General features: G+C 37.5%; 1 protein-coding gene across 1 annotated transcript in view; it reads right to left on the bottom strand.

The window, feature by feature from the left end:
* CERKL (CERK like autophagy regulator) overlaps window positions 1-20,698 on the bottom strand; it is a 47,263-nt gene extending 26,565 nt beyond the window's left edge. Inside the window, 5 exon segments of the mRNA XM_026668045.2 lie at window positions 1,759-1,822; window positions 6,203-6,334; window positions 12,858-13,100; window positions 20,204-20,338; window positions 20,341-20,698. Of these exon segments, the coding sequence (XP_026523830.2) occupies window positions 1,759-1,822; window positions 6,203-6,334; window positions 12,858-13,100; window positions 20,204-20,338; window positions 20,341-20,482 (716 nt within the window). The 5' untranslated portion in view covers window positions 20,483-20,698.
* Between the last annotated feature and the right edge of the window lie 498 nt (window positions 20,699-21,196).

The raw sequence follows: 21,196 nt of genomic DNA, 5'->3' as shown, positions 1-21,196 counted from the left end.
AACCACCGGGCGCGGACCGGTACCGGGCCGTGGAGCACTCTTTACCGGGCCGCAAAGAAAAAAATTAAAAAAATGGCGGCTTTCTTCGCCTTCGGTGAATGCTGCTGGGATCGGGGATCAAGGACACAAATGAAAGAAGGGGAGGGAGGAAGCAACCAAGCCTGTCCTGCTCTCTGGCTCAGCTCTCTCAGTTGCTTTCTCGCTCCTCCACCAGCCCAGGAAGAAACTGCTTCAAAGAAGCCGGGGCTTTTCCTGTCGCCGCAGCTTCCCGAAGCGCCCGTTTCACCCCACCCCGCCCGCCCGCCCGCTCGCTCACTCGCGGTTCAATCCACAGTGCTCCGTTCTGCCTACCTGCCTGTCTGGTTGTTTGGGAGCAGCTTCGGCTGAGAATAATAACTATTCGCCTCTTTTTATCAGCCGAAGCTGCTCCAAACGAAGAAGGCAGGCAGGCAGGCAGGTAGAACGGAGCACTGTGGATTGAACCGCGAGCTGGCGAGCGGGCGGGTGGGGTGAAACGGGCGCTCGGGAAGCTGTGGCGACAGGAAAAGCCACCCCACCCCGGCTTCTTTGAAGCAGTTTCTACCTGGGCTGCTGTAGGAGCGATAGAGTGACTGAGAGAGGAACGAGGCAGACACCTGAGGGAGGGAGGGAGGAGACACCTGAGGGATGGGGCTGAGGGAGGCAGGGCCGAGGCGCTCCCTGAACTTGGTGGTTTGCTGGCAGACGTTTTATTACCCGACTAGGTAACAACATCAGATGTTACCTAGTCAGGTAATGAAACGTCTGCAAGCAAACTACCAAAGTCGATCTCTCCCGGTCCTTGAAAAATGTTTCTGCTTGAAACCGGTCCCTGGTACAAAAAAGGTTGGGGACCACTGATCTAGTGGCTCTGTTTAAGGTAGGCATCATTCTATTGGAGAAGGATGGCTACGATGACCAACTCCTTAGTAGCTCTGATGCTGGTCCTGGGTGGGATTGCTTTCTTCCTCAAGATGCAGAGCAACAGCTTAAGGGTCTCCCACATTCATAGCTCTTACCTGACTACAGGATAGATTATAGATTATTTGCCAGGCTTCAACTGATACATCAATTGCAGTCTAGTTAGAGGAGGATAAGACTGCATTATTTGGGGCAGCTTCTCAAGACTACCAATATAGGTAGTCCTTGACTTATGATCAGTCTCTTAGCAATTCCAAGTTACGACAGACCTCCCAAAAGGTACTTACAACCCAGTTCCAGAATTCTGATGGCTCATTTTTTTTTATGAAGCCCTATAGAGGTTGGATCCACATTGTCTATGAAAAGTCCATTCTGAATAAAATGTTTCTGTCCTGTGCAATTAGCCCAGGAAGGCATTCTGTGAGGCTTCTCCCATAGGAATGTCAGGAGGATGATAGGCCAAAGCAGACCAACTCTGTGGGAGCCCTCCCCTGCCCTGACTCTCTGGAGCAACTTATCTGATACTTTCAAGTATCAGGAAAGCTATAATAATTGGCTTTTTCTTCAAGCCTTAAGGATGAGATGACTCTCTTGCGGGTTCTTTTAAATTATGATTTTATTGCCCTATAACTAAAATGTTGTTCTATGGTAGTATAATTTTATGTGAGTTACACAGAGTACACAATTTGGTCAGAGTATAAGCAAAGAAACAAATGCACACAATTCACAAATTATAAAAAAAGACCAGTGCTCATCAGCCTTTTGCTCAAATTAACAGCATCCTTACAGTAAAAAGAAGAAGGTTTAAAAAATTCTTACCCATGGAAAGAATTTAGGTCACATTCCTTGAGCAGCGTAAGAGCATGACCTTCATATTCAGTAACTATGTGAAAAGAAAGACCCCCATAATTCATTGTAAGACTAAAACAATTAATGTCCATGTAAACAGTATTGAACATCTTAAAGGTAGACAAGTCTTAGAGGATCCAATCTGGGTCAGTCACCTGGACCAGATGTTTTGCCTTCTGAGCTTTCAGACTCGTGCTGCAGTCCCTTGTCAGGGAACTTCTCTATGTGCTGTTCTATGGGTGATATCTATGTGGTAGCTGTAGTGTGTAGCTTTTTAGATATAGATTGTTGGCTGGCTATTAAACATCCCAATCTACATTTAAAAAGCTACACACAACAGCGGCCATATAAATGCAACACACAGCAGAGCACACAGAGAAGTTCCCTGAGGATGGACTACAGCATGAGTCTGAAAGCTTGGAAGACAAAACCTTTGGTCCCGGAGACTGACCCAGATTGGATCCTGCAACATTATCCTGGGACATTTATATGCACCCACAATTCTTAAAATTGCTTCCCAGACACTTGTTGGGCACCCAGTGAATTCCCCCTCCCACCACCCCTTAGAAAAAGAGTCTCCAAGTTCCAACCAAATTTAATTTCAAATTTGCTTCTGCATGCCCACAGACTTGAACAAACCATCATCAGATGCTCTACTGGAGGTAGTGCTACATGCCAAGGAAGACAATTGTTCCGCAAAAGAATAGCCTTTGGAGCATTCCCCTCTTCCCAATTACAACATATCCTCAGCAATGTCTGCCTGTTGGTTTCTTTCTTATATAAGACATTCGAAATAGTTGTTTCACACTAAGGATGGGATATTTTAATCATATTGGGGTATTTTAAATATTCAGAGTTTAAAATGTTACCAGAACAATCAAAACCACCTATTTCAAATGCAAGCAGCTATTTTGAATTTGAAACAATGGTTTCAAGTGGAAAATGAGTAATTCAAAACATTTTATACGCCATTATTGATAAATTGATTTACAGCCTATTGGCAAGAATTTCTAAAACTTAATTATGTAACTAATCAAGTACAATATGTTTTCTTCCAACAACAAATGGTTTCTTCTATTAGAATTTTGCTACTGAAATGTTGAAAATTTGAACTGACAAACATTCTCAGATAATAAATAGTGAGCTCAACTTAACTCTTACAATATATTAGAAAACATATTTCTAAATTAAAAGAATCCTGAGACACTATAAGCTTCCATGATAAATATAACTTTTTGCACCTGTCTCTTGTTTGTGGACCTTATTTGTTCTTTTATAACAAGAGAAAATAGATGTTATTTCTAATAGAAATGGTTCAATTACATATAATCCCTTTATTTTAGTTATTAGTATATAAAATAGAAATCTTTGCTTCAGTTTGAACAAATGAAGTATGGAAAGAATAAAGCTGGGAACCTAATAACAAAACAATATAGCATAAGAGGCTGCTGGATCACATACACATCAGAATCTGTGGCCTCAGAGGAAATGATTTTTTAAATGTATGCTGCTGTTGATTGCTATTATATGCAGTACAATAAACACCAGCAAATAAAGAACAAAGTGGCATAATGCAGATGGTATAAAGTATGATAACCACATGTACAATTTTCTAAGCCATGGTTGCCAGAAGAGGCAGCCCAGCTGTACCCACTCATCAAAGGTTTCTGGTGACTGATACGACAATTCCAGATGGATTTTTTTATGTAACAATGTACATTACTATATCCAAGATTACATTAATATTTCATGCTTGGCTGTCTTTGGTGTAGTATGTTCCATCATTTCCAGTGCTTTTTTAGATGTTTAAATTCACTGGATAAATGATGCATCACTATAAAATCCCAATGTTAATATGTTTTAATATTTTTAGTCGTTATTCTTTAATAAATTTAATAATTGAACATGATTTATTTTTACAGCTCACCTAATTCATTATAGTAAGTAAAAATGTTCTTAAGGGTGAGAAAACAAATTACTGTATAAAATAACATCAATTAAATCATGCATGTGTCACACCATTTCCAAACCTTAAAGGCCAGAGTAATACTGTGCAAAGCCCAGAAGCAGCACTTCAACACTATCGTTCTCTGTACATACATCAAAGCTGAGCAAATGAGTTGACAGAACATTGAAATAATGACATAGTGATTTTATGTATCTCTGGGATACCTAAACATTGGGAAGATATATTTATAGCTCAGCCCCAACCTTCCAATTACCTGTATGTGTGCACCATCAAATAAGTATTGATTCCTGACAATTGCCTTGACTAGTCCCTCCAGTGTTCTTGGCAAGATTTTTACCATTTCTTGTTTCCTGGAGCCCAGAGAAAGGGATTGGCCCAAGGTCACCCACCCATTCTAATTCTAATGCCTTAACTATCACATCAAACTGGATTCGTTGCCTAGATAACAGAACTTAATGAATACAGTAGACCGAATGATACATTCCAATCTATTGACTACTGAATAATTAGTATAACAAAGACATACACCCTTTAATCTTGCTGAATCAAAGAGAAGAAATAGGAAGCAATACAAAGCAAAGAGTTTATGACTGCAATGAGATAGAGTATGCTGGAACATGATGCTTTGCTGCACTGTAAAATACAGGTCCATTTTAGTAGTGTAATAAGATATGAAGTATTTGCTCATTTTCAACTAATTCTGCTTTGTTATTGCATATGAAGCAGGAAATATTATTAATTTTAATTATGACTCATTCTAGGGGAAGCTCCAGGAAGTAAAATAATCAAGTCTGCCAAAGCCAAACTGCTTAGACTACAAAGCTTGAGAATTGAGTTATTTCCATGGCTGCATGCTTTACAAGGTTCTAAACCTCAAACATTTATTATAATCTAGTTAACAACCCTAAAACTACAAAAAATAATAATTGTAGTCTAGTTAACTTATTTTTATTGTACAATGCACTCAAATATGTGAAAAACAATTATTTTAAATTGATATGTTTAAGTAGTCCACTATCTTTTGGAAGAATATATTCCTGTGTGATTGTCAATGTATGATTATCAAATTATACCGTTGCAAAAATAACTACCGTATTTGCCGGCGTATAAGGCGACCCGGCGTATAAGACGACCCCCACCACCACCGGAAACGCCCTCCAGAAATCCCCGGGGCTGCAGCGGCAGGGCAGAGTGCCAGGGCCGTGGGAAGAGCAGGAAGGCTGCAGCCTCGGGCGGAGCGAGGCGAGCAGGATGAAGCGGAAGCGACGCAGGGGACCCAGGAAGCCAGAGGCGCCTTCGCTGCGTCCAACAAGCATCCAAAAGCCGGCAGTGGATATGCCGGCGTATAAGGCTAACCCCCACTTGGAGGCATGTTTTTCGGGGCAAAAGTCGTCTTATACGCCGGCAAATACGGTAGTTCAATAAACCTGAAGTTTTTGTAATTTGTTGAATTCTCCTGAAGGAGGAGTGCTAGCCAATAAACCCAGCAGTATTTTTTGAATTATTATTACATATCACAGAATTTTAATATATGGCATATATTTAATGTGAATGTCTCAAATGAAAATTTTTAATAAACTTCTACTTTAAAACTAGTAATTAATGTTATCCACCACAATAGACTAAACCAGATGTGACACACCATTTTTGAACCAAAGTACCTCAAAGGGACTAACTTACATTATGTGTCCAAAACCTAGGACCTGTGACTCCTAAGGAAATGAAATTTGGGCAAGTTATGGCTGCTTCAGTGCTGCTGGGTTGCTGCTATAGTCATGTGATCATTTTCATCGTTCCAAATCGTTCCAATTTCCCAGCCCCTCACACAATCCTTCACTCCCTTCCCATCCAACTATGGCCACTTACCCTCCTGATGGGAAGGGAAGGAAGGGAGAAAGAGGGAGAAAGGAACCCATACACACCATTCCCAAGGTATGCCATCCACCCAACTGCCCCCGGAGGGAGGGAGGAAGAGAGAAAGGGAGATTTCCAGCTTCCTACATGGTAATTCAATGGGGAAGCTGGCAGGGAGTCAGAAGTTGCTCCCACTCCCATTGCTTTTTTACCCACCTGTGGTCACTCTGCTTCTCTGTTTAAGTAAGGAAATATCTCTGATGACTCAAAGGAACATGGCTTGTCTAATATTCAATAAATTTTGAAAGCCAACATCATATTTCCAAAATGAAAATAAAAATAGGCAAAGGGACTTTCATAGAACATAAGTCCCCTCTCTGATAAGCAATGTGCTTTGTTCAATAGGGGGGCGAACTTGTGCAAACAGGCCTCTGAATTGACAGGCTGCTTTCCTACTATTGGTAGTATCATCTCCTTTCCCAAAATAAGCCCTAGAAAATTCAGTCTATCCACTGAAACACAAATATCTCCAGTATTAGTGAGTCATGCAATGTACTAATGGATTAAACCAAAGTCTCTAAAGCATCTTACCAGTAACGTCAGTCATAATGTCAGCCAGTTTGAAGAGGGGAGCAGCTTGCTCATAATAAATCCGAGTAGCTTCTTTTTTATGGCTAGTTGGATTGACAAATACTTTTAATGACTTTGGCCGATTTGGAAACCCTAAAAACAAACAAATGTCACAGCACCTTTGATAACAGGTAGTAGAGTTTCATTGGTAACAGGCAGATATTTATGCATTTTTGGAACCATACAGCTTTTAGAGTTCTTCATAACATTAGTAGGGGGTGAGGGAGGGAGCTAGGATGTTCATTACTTATATCCAACTCCAACATAATCCTGATACAACTAGAGCACTGACCCACTTATGTGTTTGTAGCTGACAATACTACTTTGAGTCAGTCACCGTCAAGAGCATTATGCAGCAGCTATAATAAAAAAAGATTTTAGGTCACAGTTCAAACCTGAAAGAGGGAGAGTGATAAATTGAGGAGAGAATTTTCTCCTGGGAGAATAAGAGGAAGTGCCTCTCAGCAAGGATTTGATAATAGTACTCCTTCACAGTTGGTGCAGAGATTTGATACTACAATTTTCAGGATTTGCAGATTATGTATCATGCCACACAGAAGGAGCAGGTGCAAAAGAAATCTGCCCTTGATTAAAATATTTTAAAAAGGATATGCAAAAATCAAAACAATTTCATTCACATTTGAAATAAAATTTAAGGTTACTTTCCTATTTCATTTTTTAAAATACACTATTAATTATCTTTATCTCAAAACCAATTTCATTCATCACAAATTCTACTCATATTTATTTCTGGTTCAATTTCTCAAAAGGAAAAGGGCATTTCTTCTGCAGTATAAAAGTTAATGTTCCAATTTATCCATCCTAACCCCCCCACCCCCCCAAAAAAGAAAAACTATAAGGGTAAACATATGTAGAAGCTATAATGAAACAATTCAATTTTTTCTCTTTTGTACTATAATTATAATAATACAATACTATTACAGTTCAACTAAAGTAAAATTGGGAGTCATGAAAAAAGTTGCTGAGTAGAATAGAAATGTTCATATCCACATTTTAAAAATGTTGAAACTGTTGATTCATGTACAATAAGTTCTGAAAAAGCAACATTTCTCTGCTACCATGCCCTCCAGTTGTGCAGACCTTCCCAGAATTGTCACTGCCTGCTGTGCTAGCTGGGAACATCTAGGAGTGACTGTTCACACATATCTAGAAGGTAGCTAGACTGGGAAAAATTGTGACAAGGGTACGCAATTGGCATAGTCTACTCTACCTGACTCTGTGGTTTCTTCCCCAAACCCCAAAAACTTTAACCTTAGACTGTCTACTATTGACCTCACCCCTTTCCTAAGAGGTCTGTAGGGGGTGTGCATAAGCACACCAATGTGCCTACCGTCTCTTGTCCTACTGTGTTTTTTTTTTCTTATATGTATCCATGTATTCATAACTATGTTTTTACTTATACCTGTAATCAGCAACAGAACTAGTTTTGAAGAACTGGGAGTTCTATTTTATTTTGGGATTTTTTTAGAATAAATTTTTGAAGCAATTATGAATTTTAAGTCTACATCATTTCACTAGCTCCAACTGAAGAATCCATTATTTGTTCCAATTAAACAAAAAACAAATCCAAATAGAGTTTGCTCATTTCAGATAAGCATTAATCAGTCAGACAAACTTGATTAAGCCTCTTCCAGGATGATGAAAAGCACAGAGAGTTCCACTTTACTCCTTTATCTGCCTTACATAAAGAATGATGTACACCAGGCAGTTTGTTTTATCTCTTGAAGTGGTCATACAATTAAAGTCTCTGGAAAAAACAAAGTTTAACAAAGTTTATATTGAAGAACTTTCAATAAAGAAATAAAAGAGGCCCTCTGCAACAGACAATCATTCTCATTTATGGAGGGTGATACAATTTGTGAGGGTCTCATGCTCATCTCTGCATTTCTAAATGTGGGAAGATTGTCTTTCTTCACAACAAATGAAGTGGATTGTAAATAACTTTTAAAAGTGTATCTGAGGCAGTACCTAGATTTTGAGTTAAGGAAATGATCAGGGAAGGACTGAGTGGACTCGAATCAAATGAACATTAGGAACCATACAGAAGAGTTCTAGATTTGGGAACTAAGGTCCTAATAAAATAATCACTGCATGGAGATGGGAAAGGAGGGCTGCCCTTCACATTACTTGGGTAAGCTCCTTCAGTCATTGCATTTAATAACCTAAATGGAGGGCAAGGGAGGGAGTGCCAGGGAAGGATTTTGCAGACACAAGGCTTATTCTTAGTCTGATGAATCATAATAGCTAAGGTTGATAGCACTGGACTTTAAATCAGCAAATACCTTATCAAAGTATCAATAATATTCTGAGCATTTCCTAATTTATTTGATTTCCACAGCTGCCCATATTAAAAGTGGCTCTGGGTGGCATAAAATCATCTAACATATTTTCTTCTTCGCCAATGAGATTATTCTGCCAACTTTTAACAAGCAACTTAATATGTTGAAATATTAATGGTTAAGTATTTCAACTCTCACTGCAAACATATAGAACTGTACAGATTTGGCAGCATCATAACCTACATTTAATTTAAGAGTTTATTGTAGCTTTCTTCCCCAAACCAAAGTAGTGCTTTTATAGAGAACAGCCAATTGTTCCTCTGCTGGTAACAAATGTGCTAATATGCACTAGTTTAAACTTGATCTATCAGTGAATGAATCAATGAACCATGAAAAGTAGGGGTTAATCAGGGTGTTCTGAAAACAAAGGCTCCTAGGGCAGCAGGGACACTACCCTCAAACACACATCTGTGCTGCTTTCAGTATTTGGTTTTATGGTAGTACGTTTATGTTTACCAAAGTTAGGAGCCCAAAATGATGTCACTGTCATATATATTATTAATCTTTTATACCACCAGCAATAAGAAAATTGCTACATAGAGACAGTAATAAGGACATGAATAAACATTTTTCATGCTAACTAGAGATAAAACACAGTTGATGCTACAACTGTTAATGTATAACATTCATGTGATAATTAAGTCTTCATGCATGAAGCTTTAGACACCCGTATTAAAGCTTGGTATGGGAAGCATCCTGTAAAAGAGATTTAATAACACTTGCTCATATCAATAACCATTCCACTTTTATTCTGAAAAGAACAATATATATTGCTAACATGTTTTGTTTTGAAAGATTTTGAAAGATAGGACAAGTGATATAGTTTCATCTTAGAAACCTTTATCATAGATACAACGAAAGCATTGAAACTACCCTATTCTGGTTTTAATATTTTATAGCAGTATTTTATAAAACAATCAACATCTATCATAATATTTTTAGAATTGTATCCCAGTGAACTGCAAAGCCTATTTTTAATTTCAAAATTTTGAAAATTGTTAATGGGGCACACCAATGCGCACTACTGTAAATATCAAAGCCTAATATACACAACATTAAATCATAATAAAGTTCAACATGATCATCTTTGATATATTAAAACCTGTCAACTTAATATAAACAAAAGAAATATTATCAAAGTAGATATTTTTATTCATCAACAAAAGTATTATTGCTGTGTCTCTAGGACATGTGCAAAACCAATATAATGAATATTTAAGAAATGACAAATACCTTAGGGTTTTTTTTGTAAGAAATGAGCTGTAAGGTATAAAACATAATCCTTAATATCAGAATCTTTAATATTCAATTTTAATTACAGAACTTTCATTTTTATTTTTATGTTTTTTATTGTAAAACCAACATTTATAACAATTTGATATAGTAATATTTATTTTTACAATGCCATTAGACAGGCATGGACTTAATAAGAACATTATAAATATTCAAATTGATAATCAGTCTTTTGATACAAAATAAGATACTGAAGGTCAGGTAATATAAAGTACCTATTTATATAACTATATATGATTCTATTTCAGTACTTGAAAAATGAAGAAAAGAAATTAGCATAAAAGAAGAACTCAATAAATGAGAACACAATCATGTGTATTAAAGCAGGATTAATAAGATTCAACCAAAGTACCACAATCGCAAAATGCTATCAGGAAATGGCAGGAGTGATCAAGGATGCTGAAGAGGTTTTTGGTACAATTCTCAGTCATACAATTTCCTCCCTTAGGAGTATAAACCTAATCACTTAAAAAAGGAGGCAAAAACATTTTAATTCTATCTGACTTTTAATAGTACATAATTTGCAACATAATTTTAAACTTTGCTTTTTCATGTTAATATTATTTTAATTTTATTTCTAAATTTGCTCTTGGTCTTTAGACCAAAAGATAACAAAACTATTGTTCATTATATTTTTTCTAGGATACCGAATTACTGTTGTCAAATATTTATGGCATTACAGATCTTGATTTATGGGAGCAGTGAGAAACATTTGAGAAAGACAGTCATTCCACAAAGTCATTCCCAATTTCTTCACTTCTCAAATGCAGAGATAGAGAAACTTTTGTGTCAATGAAGATATAGACCCCTAAAACAAACAAAAATAATCCTGATGATGTTCTTGAAGACCCTGAAAGTCTTGTTCTCCCAAACAGTGGGATGGAGGAGGTGGAGCCCCCTTATTTGAGGTGTAATATTTTGGATATGTATTGGTGTGTTGTCTGGATTTTTGGATCTTGTAGTTATCTTTTTTAATAATTATTTTTCTTCTATTCCTATTTATTGTGTTTTTGTCATGCTTTTTTTTATTTTCTTCTTTGAGCTGTGTGGAATCACTTGGAGTCAAGCGGCATCCAAATCAGATGGTTGAACAAGTAAATAAATAAGTCAATACTGCATAAACTCAGTTACAACAGAGAACTAGTTACCCTGTTTCTCCAACAATATGGCCTCCCCCAATAGGAAGTCCCAGCATGTTTTATAGGCATGAAATGAAATTAAGCCCCTCCCCCCAAATTAAGGCCTATATTAAAACATGCGAAATGGGGGAATGGTGGGGGCTTGCCGTTAGGAAGTACTTTTGTTGCACACCTGGATATGGTGCTGCCTGTGTTGACCCCGATACGAAGTGCCCCACCAACGCCAAGGTCAACATCCAAGCCGTCGCCGCCTGCCTGAAGATGCAAGGGGGGAATTAAGTCACCCCGAAAAGACGGCCTAGCCATTTTTTCAGGGCTCAAAAAAAAATAAGACCCAGCCTTATTGTATGAGAAACACGGTATTATAGAACTAGTTATTATAAAGATGGCTTCACAATAGCAATTAATTCATGGGAAACATGATTTAGAAAATGTTGCCCAAGTCAGACACAATCTCCCTTATCATTTAAAAATAAGACATTCATTTTTTCAAAACAGAAAGTAATCAGCTTAACCATTTTAAAAATGGTTTAAAAGATTAATTCTAAAACAGTAGTATAAAACAAATGCAAAAATAATTGGAGCACAGCACCTAAATAGAATTCACCAAAAGCCTACCTAGAGGCATCAAAAAGAATAGAATTATATTTAATCTTTTCCTCTGGGTTAGCAGGTCTTTTTTCTAAACATCCATTAAATGATAATCCATTACCTGTAGGTAAAACCATGAATACCAATTTCAGAGCAAGCCAAGATAGTTTGAGACAAAGTGACTGTGTGCAAGGACAAGAGATTTTTGCATATATTGGACTAATTTGATATGGCATGATAATATGAACACAGTTCATTATCATTAAACTACAATCCATCATTACTGCTAAACTATAACATAACACTATGGGAATAGGTGGTGAGAAGCTACCACTCATCCTACCAGTATGGCGGTAAGGAGACTAGAAGCTTTTCCACTATTTAATTTATTCATTCTATTTTATCTGAGAACAATGAGTTCTGGATGCAGGTTGCAGGTCACTTTCCTAAGCAAATAGTTTCTGCCCATCAGACTGGTACAAAAATTATGGAAGAGCACTGCTGATAGTATCTATTGAAGGGGAAATGTATATAACAAGAACACATTTATTCAACCACATGCCTTCTACTCCCAAGTACCAATCAATCTGAAGCAGGAATAGAGCTGCAGTGCACGTCCAAGGGAAAATGAGAATCTACTTGTATTTGTGCAGTCAGAAATACAGACAGGTAGATAGAGCACAGTAAATCTTGAGAAGAAATCTAAAGTCCATCAGGTGTGAACACATCTGTTGCCACAACTAGTATTTTACTCATCAGTACAAATAAAATTTAATGGAGTAAAAAGGTTGGTCACCCATGGGTTAGGAAAACAAGCCAGGAATATAATGCATGACCTGAAGATAATATAATTTTCCAGGATTCAGAAATAACAAGAAAGTGTAGCTAATGAAACAAAAGGAAAGGTTTCTCATCTCCTGTTGAACACAGGGACAGAGAAAAGAGCTGAGTTTCAAATACACAAATACACAAAATAAAATCCATGTAATTTAACATGTGAAGCAGTATATCAAGGAAACAATAACAGTAATAATAAAAATCATAATAACCATATCAACATGAAATCAGTTATAAGAGATTTATTGTATGGCTAGGAAAATTACTGAAATCTTAATTATCCTAACCTGGACATAAACTCTTCTAAAGTCAATAGAATGTATTGTTTGATAAAACAGTAACACTGCCGTTACATCTTTTATCACAATTTTTTTTGAAAATATGAAAATTACTTACCCATCAAAACTGTCTTCAAAGACCTATACCATAAGTAACAATGGTCTTCACTTATGTTACCTAGATGGATGGTGGCATCTTTAAGTTTATTGCCTTCTTTATTTAGACACACAAAAATAGTAATTCCTAATAGTATGCCTCCTTTTTCTTGCCCAGCAAAACGACGACGTTTCAATTTTATGGAAAATACATCTTTCATTTCAACAGATTCTTCCTTACGGTGTAAACCAATACTGGAACCTCCTGCAAAAAGGAAAACAACAAATAAAGTTTAATCATTTACAGTTCTTAGTATATAAGTGTGAGAGAGTATTATGTATTTGTACACATACACACACAATTGGATTGTTCACTAGAAACATTAGGGGGGTTATTTATTCTCATGATGACACAAGTATAAGTTTGCAAGAAGTAATTATTGGCAGGCTGTGGAGATTCTCAATTATGCAGGTAAGGTGCTTTTTCCAAAGGTGCTTTACACATCCCTAAATAATCTGATTTTCATACATCTTTTTAGCCATTAAGACTCATCTAGCTGCAGACTGAATGATGTAGCCAAAGGTCTACAGCCAACAAAATCATTGATAAGAAGAATTTGGGGGGGGAGGGGGATCTCCTTATTACATTAAGTTTAGAGAAACATTGAATGTATCTTGTGTTGTTTTCTATTGCCACCACATCCCAAAAACCCTAGTGATCTTATTTGTTAGCCATTAAAAAGAATAGAATGCTGATCATGGTTAGTGTATTACAAACACTTCTTGAAGTTCAAATGTAATTGGTCTTATGGAGACTACTATCTGGAACTGACAATTCTACAACTTTTCTGTAAAGAAGGACATCATAGTAATGTTAGCCACAATTTCAAATGACTACAATGTTATTTTAAACAGTTATGAACAAATTTAATTAGAAGGAAATTATAAAAACTTTAACTTCCCCTGAAAGAATGGAGTTTCACCATCAATTTCTCGTTCAGTTAAAAACAATGAAAACTTTTAAATTTTTAATTAAAACTGGGTTATAAATTTATAGTGCAAACTTTTCTTTTCCATTTAAAATTGTCCATTCATTAGTATGATACTAATATTGCTAGCTGTTTCAAAACATTAACTCTCCTCTCATATTACCTAGAAGGATACAGGGTGCCATCTGTTCTTACAGGGGATTTAAGTACACATTAGATATCATGCTATTTACTTGATTCAGTGTCCACTTCCCACTGTATTTTTAAAATCAATTTAATTACAAGGAACAAAGATACTCTTTTCTGCTATTATTGTCACCATAAGAGCAGGCCACAAACCTTCATAAAGTAGGTTACACTTGCTAGGTTTTCTTCTCTTTTTAACCACACTTAACATTAAGACCTCAGCAAAAACAATGCCACATAGCTCTTTAAAATATTACTGTAAGCCAAGAGCTTGTCTACATCAATTTTGGCACATCTGCCTGATGTAGAGCATAAACAGGATTAGAGGTGGATTTATCTGCTTGACTCTAATTGTACTCACAGTTTCTGCACATGTCCACTTCTTCAAATACAATAGAAAAATAAGGTTAGCTATGATATTAATTTCTATCAGCATGTGTTAATAAGCACTTTAGTTAAGCATATCACATTCATAAGTAACCGAACCTTCTCAAACATTTCAAATTTTTAATTTTATTTATTAACCAAACTTATTTAACCACTCATATTTTACTCCTCTGAGATTTGGTCTCTGAGATAAAAAGGAAAGGAGATTTTTTATTCTTTGTATTTTGCTTTTTAAACTTGGCATGCAAATATCAGAGAGAAGGAAGGAAACCATTTTATAAAGAGAACCATTTTAGGTACATATCATCTGAAACAAATTACTACCTTCAAGGACATATAGATAGATTTTCTTTTTTCATGGTTTAATATATGTTGGATCTGTGGGTGGAGAAGCTTAGCTTCTGTCAACGTCTTCTTTTTAGTTCCAAAAAGACTATGCAAGTTGGCAAATCTTTACAAATACCACCTCTGCCAGGCAACAAAAGAATCAAAGAAGCTACATGAACTCTGAAAAATATTGGGGGGGGGGGGTTGTACTCTACACTTTTTTGAGATATTAGGGGGTAGGGGTGGGGATAGGAAGAAATATAATTCTGAATGTACATTCTTCAAGAACTATATGTTCTTATAAAATTGAATAAACCTAAACAGAATACATAATCCAATGCAGTTTGTTGCCACTTTTACTGTTTTTAGTGGATTGTGCAAACAAATGGGAATTCAACTGGTCAATCCATCGAAATCAATGCCTTCCATTGTATATTTGGATACATGAAAAGATTTCAGCAACCTACAGAAACCTATTTATTAATTCTATAGATAGTCCTCATTTATCAAATGCCTCATTCAGCTGTTTGTATATATGAAGGTGATTAAAAAGTAACTTTATGATCAATCCTTGCATTTACAACTTTTACAGGTCTGAAAAGCAAAGGAAAGCTGAAGTAAAATCATAAGCATATTTGTGATTTTACTTAATGACTGCTTCGCTTAACAACAGTTGTTGGTTTCTAAACAAGGATTATCTCTATATTGGCAAAGCAAGACAAAAAAATATTTCATGTCTTGCCCACAAGACATCCAAATCCCTGGCACATCTTGGCAGGTAGAAAGCCTAGCCAACTGGGCCAAGATGAAGCTCAGATATATTTCTATTCTATTGTCACTGTTGTAACAAAAGAAACTTGGATTAATAAATACAATACATTGTGAGATCATGAGGTAAAACAGCTGATAATCTTCAATAGTCATATTTAAAGTCATATTTATAACTATAAACCAGCTTAATCAGCTCCTCCAATTTTTATCATCTCACAGCTTCCTATTAAGCAAGACTTCCTTCTCCTTTTGGTTATTAACCTGTAACAAGGACATGGCTTTATCTTGCTGATTAACATCTGTGTATGAACATTAGGCTCCAGTCCATAATCATTAGCACAGAAATATCAGAAAATTAAGGGAAAATACCAAAATATGCATTTGTTATAATCCATCTTTTTTTCCCAGTATTTCTTTTCATATTTTATATAATATTGTTTCCCAAAAATATCATCATAACCAAAGCCAATAAATAACAAATATGTATTCTTGGGGTCAGTAATTATGTCATTTGTTCATCAATTATTTCCCTGAAAAAAATCACTGTTTCCATGATACACATTGCTAGATAGCACATAACATCTGTTGTTTCAGAGATTAAAAGGTCTGCAAAGTAATTTAAGCATACTTTATTTTACACTACAGATGCTATCACCACTTAGTGAATATAGCAAACTAATTCAACTGTACCATTAAAAAAAAACACACATTATCAATTTCCATTTATTAAAAAAAAAAACACGTGGTAAGCATAGGAGTAATTTTTGAAATCAGTTTTACTCTTTTTTTAAAAATAGCCAATAAGTAAGTTTACATATAATACTGTATTAAACAGTACATAAGGCATGAATTAAATTTTGAAACTCATTGAGGCTCAGAAATAATAATTTTATTTATTACATTTATTTATTAAATTTGTATGCCACCCAACTCATAGTTCAGAGCAATTAGAAATCATGCTTGCGTACTGCATAATTTTGCTAATTATCATAGTATGTTTCTATGAGTTTAGATTTCCCCCAAATTTTCACTCTCAAAGTATCAAATACTAGTTTATAAAACTATCATGGCTTCCACTAATGGTAAATTTGAAAGCGCTGAAATATCACCTTAATACAGATTTTTTTCTGATCGTAGCATTATAGTCTGATCCAATTACTACTGGTACCTCTGATTTTTTTAAAAATTATAATTTTATAACTATAATTTAAAAATATTTTAACTATTTTTATAATTCTGGGGATTTTATGAATGTTTATAGTCTTAAAAGTAATTTAAAAATGGAAAAATATAATATTCTCTTTAAAGCTGCGTACATTACAAACATTATTTAAAAATATTTCAGGCTACCTCCCTCTGTTCTTTAAAGTAGCCCAGTATCAGATTTCTATGGAATCTTGAAAAAAAAAATGATACTGATTTAAGAGTTTCCTTTACCTTTAATGAGTCAGCTTTTAAAGCATCTGCATCTATTTTAGGCTTACACAAACACCATTCAAAGGGTGGGCTACTTTAATGAATGCTATGCTCATAGAAGGTCTGAAAAGCTTCTTCTTTGTTTTTTCTGAAATGTACATAATCCTAATTTCTGATATTTTGGATATTTTCAATTTTAAAAGTCTGTATGATTAAATATTAAATATGCAAGTGATACTTTAAGGTTAGTAAAATTCATTTCTGCCCCTCCCCAAAGAAACGCATAGGAGAAAAATACTAAACATTTTGCAGATTGTTAGCTATAATTAACCAAAAGGTCAAATACTGAAAGGAAGCAGCAGATACCACCACAAAAGTAACAGATGTTCTTTGAGTTCATCTGGACAAAACAAACATATGTGAAAGAAATCTGATGCTATCATAAAATCAGCTGGTGTCTAATATAATATCAGACCCTTATGGTACAGGGCCGGGGTAATGGATGTATCAAGCACACAGGTAATGTAACACATTTGTTTCAACAGAACAATTCATAAGAACATAAAAATAACTCAAAAGACTACCAGAGTTTATTTAGCAAAAGCTAAAAATATATAAAAAGTTCAGCACATTTTAAATTATGTAAGCTGTATTTGATTTGCCCATAAGTTGCTATGCTGACTAAGTCAACAAAGATAACTATCATTTTACTATTTTAATTTCAATATATAGTTTTTTTTGACATTACAATATTTTGGATAGGACATTAACACATATAAAATATGGCCCAACAACCACAATGCAAGATAATCAGGGGCATATTTTAAATATTTTAATATTCTAAAGTATCCTTAATGGGAAGAACCTTGTTTCCATGAAAATGAATTTACTGCTACCCTGTTTCTCCAACAATACGGCCTCCCCCAAGAGGAAGTCCCAGCATGTTTTATAGGCATGAAATGAAATTAAGCCCCTCCCCCCAAATTAAGGCCTATATTAAAACATGCAAAATGGGGGGGGAATGGTGGGGGGCTTGCCATTAGGAAGTACTTTTGTTGCACACCCGGATATGGTGCTGCCTGCGTTGACCCCGATACGAAGTGCCCCACCAACGCCGAGGTCAACATCCAAGCTGTCGCCGCCCGCCCGAAGATGCAAGGGGGAGGGAATTAAGTCACCCCCGAAAAGATGACCTAGCCATTTTTTCGGGGCTCAAAAAAAAAATAAGACCTGGCCTTATTATATGAGAAACACAGTATTATTTTTAAAATTTGAAGATACAAGTTTGCTCTATATTCTGATGTTAATTGTTTATCAAGAATAATGGAGAAAAAGCCTACATCGTGCAAATGGAAGTCCGCTCACATGACAGGAATTTTAACAGAATCTTAGTAACACAAGATTGTGGATTGCATGCAGACTTCCATGTGTAAATTCCTCCCATTCATTTATTTTGAATAGTACACATAGTCACTCCATTGCTAGGGGTGGAGCTTGTAGTTAGAGCCTGATTTGCTTTGATTTCACCAACTCTCTGAATTCTTGACTCTGGCTAAGGGTATCATGTGGCATGTCTCCATGGGCTTTCCTCTAGTACTCTATCAGCCCTGCAGAGTAAGTTGGCAGTTTCCCATAATGACACTCTATTACTTATCCTAGTTCTATGCAGGCATATTCTGGGAATTAGGTTACCAAACCACTTATTTCCCCCACCACCACCAAGCTACTAAGAAATACAAGATTGAGGATTGCCACAAACTCTGTTCTGAACTGAAGTGGGGTGCCATGATGTGTTCACCATAATTTTAGTGTATTGTGCTGCTGTTTTATTTGCCTCCCAACACCCATTGAGAACTGGGTGGCCTAGAAATGCTGTAAAATAAATAAACCATCTCCTATTGAAAAGCTCCAAGTTTCCAAAGCTCCAAATGGTGATGAAAATTTGCACTTTCCTGTTCCAGGAGTAAACACTGCATTTCATGATCAGCTCCAACCACACAGATCTTGGCATTAGGCAACAAGAATAGCATGATTTGCATAAACCTTGCCTACCACAGCAAATACAAGGGACACCTATTCCCTCTACAGAAAAATGGAGCAATGTTTTTTTCTTTCAACCACTAATCTGCCATCCTTTTTTTTTTTAAGGTTTAGGCAGGGTTAAGATTAGGAAAAAAGAAGCTCAACTGGAAAGCAGCAAAGAGAAATGTCAGCCTTTACAAGTAAAATAATCTTTCCTTTGCTGGCGAGACTGCATGAGAGGGGAGTTGCATGTCTTCATTGGGTAAACTAATTTAACTCAAACCAAGGTTCTTTCAAAACTGCACTTTCTAGCCTTACTACGGAAAGGCACATCTGACTTCAATAGGTCTTTACATATTTTTTGTCCTCTTTGCAGTGAGAAAATAGGTAAAAGTGATTGCAACTTAACATACAGTAAAGATGCTTGTATTTCTCCTAAACTTCACATTGGAAGCAAGTTATTCTTCAGGTAAAAATGCAGTTTGAAAGTGGAAGTTCCCACCACCACCACAAATATCCCTTTGCAGCTAGAAAAGACAGGCAAAACAAATCTAGATTCTCGCTCCTTGCAAGTACCCTGTACTATACCCAACTTTACATTCTAGATAGCCCATCACTGGCAAACATGGGTTAACCAAACTTTCCTTCAGCTTTGCTGCTACTAATGCCCGTTGACCTCCCCATTTGGTGAAAAGGGGCTGGAGAGAAAACTAAGACACAACAATGCCTACAATGTAGTCCACTTACAACAGTTCATTCAGTGACCATTCGAAGTTACCAAATCACTGGAAAAAAGCGACTTAGGACCGTTTTTTTCACCCCTAACTACCGTTGGAGCAACCCCCCTGTGGTCACGTGATTTAAATTTGGATGCTTAACGACTGTCTCACATGTATGACGGTTGCAGTGTCCCAGAGTCACAGGATTGCCTTTGGCGGCCTTCAAAGTCAATGGGGAACCCAGATTCACTTCACAACCACGTGACTAATTTAACAGCTGCAGGGTTTCCCTGAGCAACGGTGTGGCACGAACGGTCGTAAGTTGAGGACTACCTGTACTTCTCAGGCAGGGAAGAGGAGTTCAGATTTCACTAAAATCAGCCAGTACGAAGAAGGCTTAGTAACTTATGTAGCGATAAATCTAGTCGCTGGGAATTTTGTGCCAGGTTGGGGGAGGGGAATGGGGGGAGAGACAGGGAGAGAGGAGAGGAGGGGACGTTATAACTCTCTCCTCTTACTGACACCCTTACAGAGAGAGGCGCAGCCCTCACCTAGGGGGCTCTCAGGCGTGATACGGCTCCATCTAAGCCTCTGGGCGCTCAGCACCACGTCGCAGCTCTTCTTCTTGACCTCAAAAATCCCCCTCAGGAGCGGCTGGTCCTCCACGTCCCCCGCCGCCGCCGCCGCGTCGTTCCCTTGGGAGGGTTCCCCTTTTCATCCCCGCTGGAGTAGCCGGGGTTGGCGTGCCCAGCGGCTCCTTTGCCTCCCTCTGAGACCTCCGGGAGGCTCTCGGCGCAGGCTATTCTCCGGGCCCTGTGCAGTTGAGGCATGTCGTCCGCCCCGCTCCCCTCTCCAAACAAAACGGGGCGGGGAGGCAGAAGCGCCCCGGCGGAGCGTCGCGGCCGCTGCCAAGGGAGCGAGCAGCTTCCCTCCTCCTCCTCCTCCTTCTGGAAGGGGTGGGGAGGGGAGCCGAATGAGAGGCCTCAGGCGCGTTCCGAGTGCCCCAGTAGGCGCGCGACCGACGCCCGAGCCTCGCTAAGCGGGAAGAGAAAAGTTGTCTGGCGCTCTTCAAGGCGCGAAGGGGGGGAGGGGGAAGAGGCTGAATTCTGACTGATGTCTGAGGGCCGGAGGAGGGATCGAAAGCAAACGCCACCAAAACGGCAAATAAAAAGCTCGTTTCGTGGCAACGTGGTCAGCCCCGCGTAAAGCAGGACAAAAGCGGTGCGCCGCTCTTTCTCCGGTTGCCAACCAAACGGTTGTCTCACAGGTGCTTTCCCGCCCCCCCTCTTTCTCCAAGAGACAACTGGACTTTCTGGTTTTTCTTTGAAGACGTTTCGCTTCTCATCCAAGAAGCTTCTTCAGCCCGCCCTCTCCAACCAAATAGTTGGTTGTGCTGAGTACTTTCTTTCTGAATAAATGTCAAAAGCCTGGCTTCAGGTAGGGTGGATTGAGTTTATGGCAGGAGGCAGGTGAGGATCTGCAGATGTTCTACGCTTTCAATTTCATCTGTAGTTTTCGGTTAACCACGATCATTTGGGGCCAGA

The sequence above is a fragment of the Notechis scutatus genome, chromosome 1 (genome assembly GCF_049901735.1).
Source record: "Notechis scutatus isolate UNSWTSFEM ecotype Mainland chromosome 1, rNotScu1.2, whole genome shotgun sequence".
NCBI classification, from domain to species: Eukaryota; Metazoa; Chordata; class Lepidosauria; order Squamata; family Elapidae; genus Notechis; species Notechis scutatus.
This window is presented reverse-complemented; position numbering and strand designations above follow the sequence as displayed.